Here is a 12,549-nt window from a genome sequence, read left to right on the forward strand (position 1 = left end):
CACAGGCTCCAGCCTCAATTTCTGTCCACAAAAACAAATCAAACAAACTCAAACAAAAGGGAAAGACAAAAAAACTCATGTGTCAGTGGTGGACTCAGGCTGTCTGATGTGCAGTCCACATGTTTTCCTCCGTTTTCAAAAAAAAAAAGCCCTTCAATACAAACACGAATGGGCAAAAACATCTCCAACCATATGAAAGCCTGAAAAAAGCTATTACTGGTAGACTACCTGCAACATGAGGCGGGACCCCTCTCATCCAAAACCGGTGTTGTTGGTCTGTGTGCGTCGAAGTATGTAGATGTGACCTCTTTAGTGCGTTCCGACTCTGTTCTTCCAAAAAAGTGGAAGAATAGCTGTTCATGTATTTGTAAACATGTAGGAAGTCCAGTTAGCACGGTGCCTCACGCAAACACAGTCCTCACCAGTCAAAAACTGTTTCGCTGTCCACACGTCAACCCTGCAAATGGAGTCTTTTTGAATATCTTCACCAAGGAAGCAGCTCACCAAAAGCACATTCCCACTCCACCTCATCACATGAAGACGCCTGGTCAGGACCAGCTGGTGCCACTTTTTAAGACACTGGGTACAACTGTAGCACCATTTTTCAAACACTCCACTTCCTCTAAGAGAATCTTTCTTGCTCTTTATAGCACATCCTTTGGGAGTGAGAACATTCTGTCCATACAAGACTACCCTGCACATTGAAAAAAGTGCTAAAGTGTAACCCAGCACCTTAAAAAGCGCGCCAAGGAGTCCTGACCGAGCATCCGTATGTGAGGAGCTGAGTGTGAGAAAGCGTTGAAATTACACCAGCTGCATGAGGGGGGGCTCAGACTTCGGCCCTATAATGAAATCACAAGAGGGAGAGGCAGGTATGGCACTGCATCACCTGTTCTCCACTGGAGGGGCACCCTAGATGACTTCAGGGTTCAGATTTACAGGGCTGATGGGAGAAAGTCCAGTCTGCCAGTGGTTTGTGTGTGTGTGTGTGTGTGTGAGAGAGAGAGAGAGAGAGAGAGAGAGAGAGAGAGAGAGAGAGAGAGTTTTTCACTCGCACGCCTCTGAACGCTCGCGGCAGCGTACATAAAACTGCAGCCGCGCGGCAGAGTCGCATCGCGCAACTTGTTGCACACGCTTCAGCATCGCCTCATTGCTCCTCCGGCCGCGGGGACGGAGCAGCTGTTCAGCTCACAGTCGCGCAGATTATCCAAAGAGAGCGGAAACAAATCAAAAGAAAGTGCTGACATGATGAGAGCTGTGTGCGTCTGGTTACCTGCGGTGCTGTGGATGGGCAGCCCTGACAGACCAGCCGCAGCAGCGGGACACACGCTCAACGACTCCTCACCTGTGAAAGAGGGGATATTTTCTGACGCGGAGCATTTGTTGAACGTTTCGGGGAGGTCGGATAACCGGACGTCTGGCTTTTTCCTCCTGGACTTCGACGAGGGGATGCTGGAGGACTGGCGCTCGCTGGCCAGCAAGAAGCGGCGCGGCGGGGAGTCGCAGGACGGGAGCGTGAAGGCGCTGCTGGTGGCCGCTTACTCTCTCATCATCGTCATCTCCCTGTTCGGGAACACTCTGGTGTGCCATGTGGTGGTGAAAAACAAGCGCACCCAGTCCGCCACCAGCTTGTTCATTATGAACCTCGCGGTGGCCGATATCTTCATCACTGTGCTCAACACGCCCTTCACCCTGGTGAGACCACCTTCCCCCCCTGAGCGGAGCTGACAGGTGTCTTCCGTGCAAACACTCCATTAGGCTGCTGTTGTCTTCACACTTTAAAGAAGTGGGGAAACTTTCATTACTCTCTGTGGATTTAGGAAAGCTGGTGAAGTTAAGTGAAATGTTTAAATTCCCTTAAATCACTTCTTTAACAGCTTTTTTAACTAAAGCTGTCCTTTTCTCCACTGTTTTGTCTCTTTTCCTCTGTCCCTTAAGAAACTTACTCCATGCCTGCACAAGTGTGAAGTGTTTAGCAGGTGTAATGTAGAATACTGTTGGCACCAAAAGGTGGCACCATTTATGTCTTGCCAAAGAGACGGAGTCTGTCTCTGTGCGTGTTTATGACTTATCTCGGACCAGATAACTGGAGATGTCTTGTCCAGCTGGGGGACAAGTGAATGTGTGTTTGAGCATGTAAGCATGAGCGACTCGCCCATGGATACATGCACATTTTCTTCTGTGCAGTGAGGGTCCCGTTACACTCAAGAGAAAGCACACAGCGTGCAGTAAGACAGCTCAAACACTAGCTGACATGCGACCCTCAGGCAACCTGTTTCAAAGCCTCAGAACCTGGACTGCAAAGGTCCGATCATCCCTCGTGCCCACGTGATGTGAGGACAGCCAACACAGCTACAGGTGTTTTTGATGAGGCAGTGATGAGGTACATCAATGCAGTTATGTACTTTGATTAATGGTTTAACCTTTAATCAGCGAGACAGCCGTGCCCACACCCACCCGTTACCTCCACCCGCGACACAAATGGATCCGTACTCTAGTTCAAACTCCATCACTTGTCACCTGCTGGTCCAGGCACTTTACGGAAACCACCTCACGCTGTTTTACAGGACGGGGTCAGATAATTAGCAGAGTGGAGCTTTATTTTATCCATCACTCCCACACACGGACTCATGGGAGCTTCACTCTTCATCTAATTCTATGCCACTTTGTGCACATGCAAATATAATCCGAATAAGAGAAGTGCCTTTTTAAAACAGAAATGTGTGTGTGTGTGTGTGTGTAAACAAACCATGAAAGCATATCCCCCATTCCCACTTAAATATTACATTTAAAACACACACACTTCACGAACCTGCCTGCTTTGATGATCATTTAGTTGCAGCAGTCATCAAAAGCCTGACACCGACAGCCTCAGTTCTTAGCTCGATGGATGGACGGGGCTGGTGGGTTGAAGGGCGCACGTGACGGACTGTTTGTGTGTGTCCCCCTCAGGTCCGGTTCGTGAACAGCACCTGGGTGTTCGGGAGGATAATGTGCCACATCAGTCGCTTTGTGCAGTACTGCTCCCTGCACGTCTCCACCCTCACTCTCACCGCCATCGCGCTGGACCGCCGACAGGTCTGTGCTCATCAGGAGATGGAGCGGTGGTGCTCTTCTGTCCTCGGAGAGCATCGCCGCTTCACAATTTGAGTCCACTCAGTGTGTGATGTGCCGAATGTGCTGTGACATGAAGGGCAATGTTTTATTCAGAAAGCCAATCCCAATATTCTGCCATTAAAATAGTGAGTCTAGATAAGCGAGGGTTTTTTTTAGCCTGTCAAAGTTCCATTTAATGAAGTTTTGTGCAAGGCAGTGGTGGGAAGTAACTGAGTATATTTACTCAAATACTTAAATTTTGATGTCATGTTATTCTGAATGCACTTGTAATGCAGCACTTTTACTTCAGTAGATGTGAATACTTCTTCCAGCCCTGGCACCAGGTAAGCCCATGTGACAAACCTGTTGTCACACGTGGTCCTCCAAAAGGTAATAAAAGTGGGTGATGCCTCAGATCAGATCAGTCACAGGCATTGATCCTGGCACTGCACTGATTGATAAAATATTAAAGCAAACCATTTCTTCAGGGGACACACTATAACACTGTTTCCTCTCAGACTCTCATCTAATGTCTCCTTATTGACTCACTTTACATTTTCAGTATATCAGCGTCATCGTTTCAGTAATCATCAAATAAATGTCAGGAGGATACACTCAGACAGTCTCTGTATTATTATACAGACCACATATGAGAAGATTACCACAGACTGGAGCAGCCGCAGTACGACAATAAATAGTCAATACAACACCATGTGACAAAGAAACATCCCAAGTTAGTATATTTTAAAATACTCTGATGGTGTTAAAAAGTAGATTAAAGGAATTATAAAATATGTCATTCATTTTGAAATCTGACAAAACATCTGAGTTTAATGCTTGAACCTACAAACTAGACCACCAGAGTTTAAAGATGTAAAGTTTATTTATGAAGTAAGGTCCATTTAATTTCCTTGTTTCTATGAAAAATGGGGACACAGCTACCAAGGCTACAAGTTGTTAATATTGAGTGAAATGGCGGAGCTGTATGATCAGGCAAGATTGACACGTTTTGTGTGGATCTCAACACAGCTACAACATCATCTAATAATTAAATTAAAGGAACACCTTGTTACTGAAACAAAAATGAGGTTTTAGGATTAAAAACCTCCATGGTCAGTCTACATCTCTTCTTCTAGATTGAGGACTCTGTTGAATCATAGCAAAAGACATCATGACCAGCTTTTTGAAAATGTCAGGCTGCACTGCAGAGGAGTTCACACAGTTTACTGACAGACTTGTTGCGTTGGCCATATATTAGAGTGTGCATGGGAAGGAAATCAAATGAATGACATTAGCTGAACTGAGGGTAAACTGCCTTCAAACATGTTAGAACAATCCAGAGGAGAACCAGAGGAAGCTGTCGAGTGTCTGACATGGAAAACGGCATAATATCATGCAGATGGGTTTTGTCTTCGGACTCAAAGTGTCGGCCTTGACGAAGACTATCTAACATTTGGAAGACAAATGTGTTGTTTCCTGACGACTCCCTTGATCTGACAGCTTCAGTTCAGGTCTGATCCTTATTGTTCCGCACAATTCAATCATTTTAGCAGCATGGCAGCACAAGAGCAATAGAAGCTAAAAAATGAAGATACAGTGTGCACAGCCGAGCTTCTCTCCTGGGTGCCAGCTTGTGCAGGGGAAACCACAGTAAACAGAAAAACAAAATCAATTTTCCAGCACACACCAGGATGCAAGGATTAACAGACACATTAAAAACAAGAAAGCAGCAAACTAATCCATTTGCTGATTGCTTGATTGCCATCAGGTGAACCTACAAAAGTGCATATAAATATGTCAGAAATATAGTTACTATTACCGATTATTGTTGATTTTCTGAAGTGCATTTGTATTGACGAATGTGAACCTGTTGGATTGTTGGTGTGCGCTGGAGTATGTTTTTTGGGGTTTGCAGCAATAGCAACTATAGTAGAAAGAAGAAGTAGTAGAAGAAGAATATAAATAATAATTTTATTGATCCCCTTGGAGGAAATTCATTGATTTCATTTATTTAACTTTTAAAGAATTAGTAACATAAAAATGTTGTGATGAAGAGAAGAAAGTAGAAGAAAGTGTTTTCTGTTTGAGGAAGAGCGGCAGTTGAGAATATATTTCAAATAAGAGCGTTTGTTGCTCATGAAATGACCCTAACCCAGGCATGTCCAAACTATTCCATAAAGGGCCGTGTGGCTGCAGGTTTTCGTTCCAACCAAGGAGGAGCACACCAGGCCAACCAATCAACATCAAGGGATCCCTTAGTTATCAGCTGAAGACTGAGATCATCTGATTAATTGATTCCAGCCTGGTGTGCTCCTCCTTGGTTGGAACGAAAACCTGCAGCCACACGGCCCTTTATGGAATAGTTTGGACATGGCTGCCCTAACCCTTTGGAGCCTGTTGCACCGAATTGTAATAAATCTGTTCTCTGTCCAGAGAGGAGGATGTCAAATCCCTCTGGATCAGATGGGCTCTCGACGTGATTTGTCGACCAAAAATGTCTGACAAGGAAGCCTGCTGCTCATCAATGGTTTTACTGGCCACTAACACTTGTTAAAGTTCATCTTATTCCATGCACCCCCCCTGAGGCCCTTTCCTTTGACTGTGCCACTTGAATAAGATATAGTGGGTGTACAAGTGACAACTCTGGCTCCAGTTTGAAAAGCTCTGTTACAGACCAGTTCAAGGACTGATCAGCGTGCTTGTAGGACAAGTTTGAGGAGAAATGGGCATTTTCTGAAGTACTTGTGTAGTGTCCTCTTTTTGTAGAGTTGCAAGATAAGTGGAGTATTTTGTCAGCTTCATTTTGAGTTGTGTATTTGAAGGTAACCATGAAACCGTGAGCCAAACAGTCTTCAGACTCCTCTGCTCCTCTCATCATAGCTATGATTACAGCAAGACGAACACAGCACACAGTGAAGACACCTGAGGACGCCCTGCAGGTTATAAACTGTAATACAGCTGTGAACGAAATAATTCCTCTGTTGACTGATTTTTTTTCCCTCCGTGAATCAAATCAATGTAGAGTTTGTACAGTCACAGGTCCCAGTGCAAAATATGTGTTATCAACAGCAAACATTCTCCGAGATAAGCCCTCATAGGGGACTCTACAGTGAATAGTACACCGGGGTTTCAGACTCTCATGAATCATTATTTTGTCTCACTGCTGCAGGTGTCGTACTGCATGGCTGTGATTAATGACTGTTACCTCAGGAGCTAAAGAAAAGCATTGCATTGTGGGATTTTTCTCAGTAGTTGTTTTGGAGCGACATCAGCAGACATCAGAGCTAGCTCATCTGGGCTCTCAATGTGGAAGCTGGTCCATGGTCTACTATCTGTCTGTCCTTTCAACCTGCATCAGCCTCTTTTACTTTTTTCAACACTTCCACAGCAGATACCTCACATATCAATTGTTTTTTATTTTATTTTAATTAAATTATGTTTAATGATGTCTCTTGCAACAGAGCTCTGGACACTCTGCTGGACACCAGTTTGTGTTACAATACATGGTGTAAAACTCAGAAGTCAAATGCTCAAATGAGACAGCAGAGAGTGAATATAGTCAACGATGAGAAAAAAGACAGTGCAAGCACATGCTGTGTCCCAGTTCCATACTACATGTTGACTGGATAAAGCAGGGGTTCCCCTTTCGCAGTTTGCATCAAAACATTCATCTTTCACATGTTTATTGAGGTAGCAGTGTAAATCACAGGCTCATGTATTGTCCAACCAATATAACCAATAGTAGGTGTCTGAAACACTAATACTGTAGGTAGAAGTCTAATATAAATGGCGTCCTGACAAAGAAACATTTCGAGGTAATAAGAATAGATAATTAACAATTATGTCTTGTGGTGCAGCATTTGCATTTTTAGGGGGGGGGCAGCATATCGGGCTGCATCTCAAACCTTGCCAACATTGCAAATTGCAGAAAATACTGACCCACATTTAAACCCAACCGCTGACCTCTGGTGTATTTCACTGCAGACACATGTTTATAGTGTCCTGTTCAGCTTCAAACATGTCAGCAAATGCAACACTAACTGAAATAATAAAACTTAGGACGTCACTGCCAGTGATAAGTCATTATAAAAGAAAGAAAGAAAAAAGTCTGCCAAGCTGTTTTTTCACCACCATTCAGCTTCCTTTGTGCATGGCATTGAGGGAGATCAGTGTCCTCAAAGCCCACTGAGAAATCAACAATCACTATTTTATAGGGTTCATACAGCTTTTTTAGAATACAATTCAAGCACTTCACAAAGCTTTTTAAGGCACCCTAACCAGAATTTCCCACCCTCTTGATGCCTTGATCATATCTAAGTGTTACCAGAAAAGCTATTGCAAAAAGTAAAGTTTTCAGAATTTCTTTATTTCCACAGAAATCGATTTGTTTATTTTAGCGGTCAAGTCAAAGTCAACTTTATTGTCACTTTTGGCATATGTAGAGGACATACAGAGTGTCCAATGGTTAAAATTAAGCAAACTTTCAAGACTTTGAATGAACGCTGATTTTTTAAAAACATTTTTTTTCCATTTCCAGTGTGATCACTGTCCATGGTGCTGAATTTGTATAGGGAGCGGCAATGAAAAACCTGAATTTCCTCCAAGGCGAAATGGAGGTGATCCATTGTGGTGTTACAGCATAGGGGTGGAGATGGTGAGTTTTAGTCCTGAAAACAGAACATGGGGAACATGTTGCTCCTCGGAGGAGGCTGGCTAGAAAGAGCACACATTGGCACTCACATCCTGGCTCTGGCTGAATCTGCATTTCTTCACGGCGGATGAGCTATAGTATAACAACATAGTATAATATTATAACATTTAATATAAGTCATTATAATCTAATTTTCATATATTAAATAATAGTTTTTTGTTCCATCATTACATTCTTGTGCAAGAAAAATGGTCCAACATTTCCAAAGTTTGCTGTGGCGCCTCAGTATTTCTTAATGTCCCGCCCCATCCGGGGTGTGATTGGTTGGTTCACAAAAAGTGACACTGACGAGCGTGTCCTCCTTATGAGTGGGTGGGGCACAGGTAGAGTTTGAATGGACTGTTGGCAGGAAAAAAATAATTGGCTGGGCCAGTCAGCAGCACAGCACTTGGTTATTTCCATTTAAGTGGGGGCCAGGGTTATTTACAGATATTTATATTTTGCTTTGCATTGACAAACTGCTGGACCACTGAGATGACTCCCAGTGGTCCAGCTGGCCAGTCCGTCATTGAGAACAATGAAATGACACGCATGTAGCTGGATGGTATTGAAATGATAATGCAGCACCCACAGGTGCTGTGATGTTTTCCTGCAAGGCTTTTATTACATTTCATTACATCAGTCATGGCCATTGGCTCTACGTGCCTCATAGGTCCGGCAGATGTCCTTCCTCTGCAGTAGGCCTACTTACATCTGTGCTTTACAGATCCCCATAGATGTCATTAAATTCAGAAACGTTTTAGAAGCGGAGGACAAAGTCTCTACAGATAAAAATCTCTTCTATAGTGCTGGAATGGATTCATTTGAAGAGATTCCCTGGTTTGTGTCTTTGAATAATTAACAGATTGTGAGTCAGAATGTATGCAAATCACTGTCTTAATTACTTTTGGGTGATTGTTAGCAGCTTTGCATTTTTAAGGCAGCTGTTTCCTTTTGGAAGCGTGCTTACTAATAATTGATCTTGTCCATGATGTGCAGTCCATGTTGTGCCAGTTAAAAAGGTTGGCTGGAGCAGCTGCTGTACGTCAGACTCTGTAAAGTGCAGAAATGTACAGACACAGTGTTTCAACACACTTGGGTCAAATTGTTAATGACAATTCTGATGAGTGTGACCTCTGTTGTGGATGGAAATGACTTTTTGTTCTTCGGTGATTCGTGATTCTGCATGTCTCATCAGCAGTGATGCCCGGGAGACTTTTAGGGACTGACAACCACTGTAAAAGGAATTAGTGCAGCCACACCGTTGGTGGAGAAAAGGCTTCGTTTTCATGCAGTGTGATGAATTTATGATTTATTTCTCAGTTTCTTCCCCAAGTTTAGCAGCAAAGGCAGTGTGGACATGGAGCCAAAGAGTCTGCTCTTAATTCTTTTTTCAGCATCTGCTAGTCTACAACCATAAGGCCACGTACAACATTGTACTATGTGAATTAATAACAGTTTGTTGTCTGAGATGCTTGAATTCTGGACTGTTTAACACTGTATTTGTGAGACAGCAAAAACAAACAACACTGAGCTTATTTCTTTTGTGGCTCCTACATCTTCCTCTTCGGGTCTATTATACATTACATGCCTCGGCATGTGATGCATATGGACCTGAATGTCAAATACTTGCGATGACAGGACCCCACTTTGGTGATTAGAACAAGCAACATCTGTTCCAGTGTGCACGCCTAAATATTGTGTTTATCCTTTCAGAAACTTGCATTCTGTGGCGCTAAACGGCTTCATCAGCTTGTTATTTCTAGCTCAGCTGCGAAACAAACCGTGCTCAAATGGAAAGACAGCAAGACACTGTGGACAGCACAGATTGACACCCGAGCAGCTGGAGAAAACGTGAACCGCATTTTGGAAATCATCCTCATGTTTTCTGGTCATGGTTGAAGAGGTGTCTCATTGTGTTATTCTCATAGATCCTGAGGCCGTGCTTCGGGGTGTAACTGCAGGAAACTGTGATGAACAAACTTTACTCGTGGCTGCCATCACTGGGTTGTGTCCTGGGTTACAACTGGGTTGTTGAATCCTGATCTCTCATACAAGATAACTTACAAAAAAGTATGCAAACTTTAAGAAATGGAGCGAATAAATTATCCTCCAAGACTCCAAAACCCCAAATTTCTAAGAGGTGAAGTCCTGTAATGATCCTGTTAATACAATAACGTTATTCAATCTACTCTGCAGTTTCCCAGCTTGGGATAAATAAAGTATATCTATCTATACTCTCTTACAGTGTTGAGGTAACCAAGTACATTTACTCAAGCACTATCGTTGCATAGTGCAATTTCAGTTACTTGTAGTTTTTCCATATTTCTACTCCAGCCTACTACCTTTCAGAAGGAAATGTTCTACTTTTTATTTATTTTTTATTTGACAGCTTTAATTTACTATTTACTTTACAAAACCTTAAAATTAGCTCCAGCTTGTAAACATTCAAACGCTGCTCACATGTGAATGCACCAATAATAATGAACCATAATGCATAATGACTATGTTTATTTTTGATCCTTTGAGAGCACTTTGTTGTTAATACTTTACTTTTACAGTGTGGTGGTACTTTTACTTCCAGTACTGCTCTCTTAAATCACTTACATGCCATACATGTCTTCATATAGACTTCCACGCACATTTAAAAAAGATATTCATAGCTTGAAAAATACAAAGGCAGCTGAAAACTGGATAAGAAAAACATGTTAAAATGGGAAATTGTATTGCACCACATAAAATACTTAAAGAAAAAAGAAAAGTTTTAAAGAAATAGTTCATTCATATTTGTTTTTTTCAGTTTGAGCTCTTTTAATATTGTATCTTAAGTCGTGGAGAACGCAAGTTCAGCTCATAGAAACTTGACTAAATCTCCTCGTTGCATTCAAAGGAGGAAGCAGTTTTTTCTATCTATAACACAAGCACAGTCAAAATGAGCAAGAGTTTAATGAACAGCAGTATAGGAAGTGCTCTGCTGTTTTCTACTGTCTCTAAATTACATGGCCTAACATTAACCGTGTGCATCCCAGAGCTGCAGTCATGTTAAACGCCGTGTCTTGTGCATTAGTGTATTTATAATTGGACGAGTCATTTCATAAAGTGTAATGGTCCACTGATAGACAGGGAGCTAGCATTAGAATGCAACCCCCAGATGAATGCACAGATGTGGACAAATTATGTAAATAATGTATTGAACCTGTGTGTGTGTGCGTGTGTGTGTGTTTTCAGGTGATTTTACATCCTTTGAGACCTCGCATGTCCCCCACACAAGGTGGTGTTTGGGTCGCTGTTATCTGGATAATGGCCAGCTGCTTCTCCCTCCCTCATGCAATCTACCAAAAACTCCTGACTTTTACATACAGGTAAAATGACACACACTCACACATTTCAACAAGGACGGATCGATCAGAGGTGCTTGATTATGTTTATTGACCAGGGTGAACATAATGGCAATGCAAGTTCAGAGAACAGAAGAATTTCTATCACCCTTTCGATAAACGTGCAAAGAGTGGAGCATGTGAATGTGTCACAGAAATTGTACTATTTCTCCCATTTATGAAACAATTCATCAGGAAAGTCTCAACAATAAAAATAATTCTTGACCTTTCACCATCTTCCTTGCCTCCTCTGTTCTGTAATTGTCCTCCTCAGTAAGGAAAAGGAGCGTAGACTGTGTGTCCCAGACTTCCCAGAGCCATCAGATGTCTACTGGCAGTATATTGACCTCCTGACCTTCATATTACTTTACATGCTGCCGCTCCTCATCATCACTGCCTCCTACACCACAGTGGCCTGCAGGCTGTGGCGCCACAACGCCATCGGTGACACCACAACAGCTCAGCACGCCGCCCACAGAAGAAAGCGCCGGCGAACGTTGGCCATGTTGCTCCTGGTGGTCGGGGTGTTTGCTGTCTGCTGGTTCCCACTCAACTGCTACGTGGTGCTGCTGTCCAGCCAGGCCATCCACTCCTCCAACGCCCTTTACTTCTGCTTTCACTGGCTGGCTATGAGCTCCACCTGCTACAACCCCTTCATCTACTGCTGTCTGAATCCCACCTTCCGCCAGGAGCTGAGGCTCCTCTTCGACATATGCAGGAGGAAACGGAGGGCGGCGGTCGGCCTGGAGCCAGAGCTCCTCCCCGCGGCTGCCTGCGCTCCTCGTCACAGGGTCGCCTGGCCCGATAAACATGAGTCCTCGCGGCCGAAGCATGCTTTGTCCCACCCGGGCCACGCCTTTTCACAGCAGAGCCAGGCCTCTTGCAGCCACAACGTAAAAGACACGCGTGTGCTCTTCACCGCCAGGCAGGCCCTCACAGGAAGAACTGACATCCTCTCAGTGGAGCCCATCGTGGCTGTGAGCTGACTGGAAGCAGCTGCAATAAGGTGACGGCATTTTGGTATATGAAATTCTTAATCCTATGCTCGGATTTCATCGTGTTGCAAAGGCGACAGGAGACCTGAAAATCTCAGAGATGTATGGCTGGGCTCTACACAGGATTTTCATAGCAGCAGAGCGAGAGATGGTTTTCACGATGGCTTTGAACTGAAAAAAAAAACTGTAACCATAATGTGATTTCTGTGTTTTATCCAGTCTTTCCTCTTTCCACATTGGTTGTCACACTATTTTTTTTCTACCTCCTTTTTTGGGGGCATAGTTTGTCAACACTTGAGGCCTCAGCACTTGAGAATCTAACCAAAAGGTCCATTTAGCAGCTGCTCTTGAGCTTTTGATCGTAACGAACAATCTAAATCCTGTGCGCTTC

The 12,549-nt window shown here is 43.5% G+C and overlaps 1 protein-coding gene across 1 annotated transcript; it reads left to right on the plus strand.

Annotated features, from left to right (window-relative positions):
* The first annotated feature begins 1,248 nt into the window (after window positions 1-1,248).
* Window positions 1,249-12,149, plus strand: gpr83 (G protein-coupled receptor 83). The gene is made up of 4 exons (XM_041934251.1): window positions 1,249-1,695; window positions 2,953-3,078; window positions 11,015-11,148; window positions 11,438-12,149. Exons 1-4 carry the CDS (start codon window positions 1,249-1,251, stop codon window positions 12,147-12,149), a joined length of 1,419 nt encoding a protein of 472 aa, XP_041790185.1.
* The last annotated feature ends 400 nt before the right edge of the window (window positions 12,150-12,549 follow it).

This window comes from Chelmon rostratus, chromosome 3 (genome assembly GCF_017976325.1).
Source record: "Chelmon rostratus isolate fCheRos1 chromosome 3, fCheRos1.pri, whole genome shotgun sequence".
NCBI classification, from domain to species: Eukaryota; Metazoa; Chordata; class Actinopteri; order Chaetodontiformes; family Chaetodontidae; genus Chelmon; species Chelmon rostratus.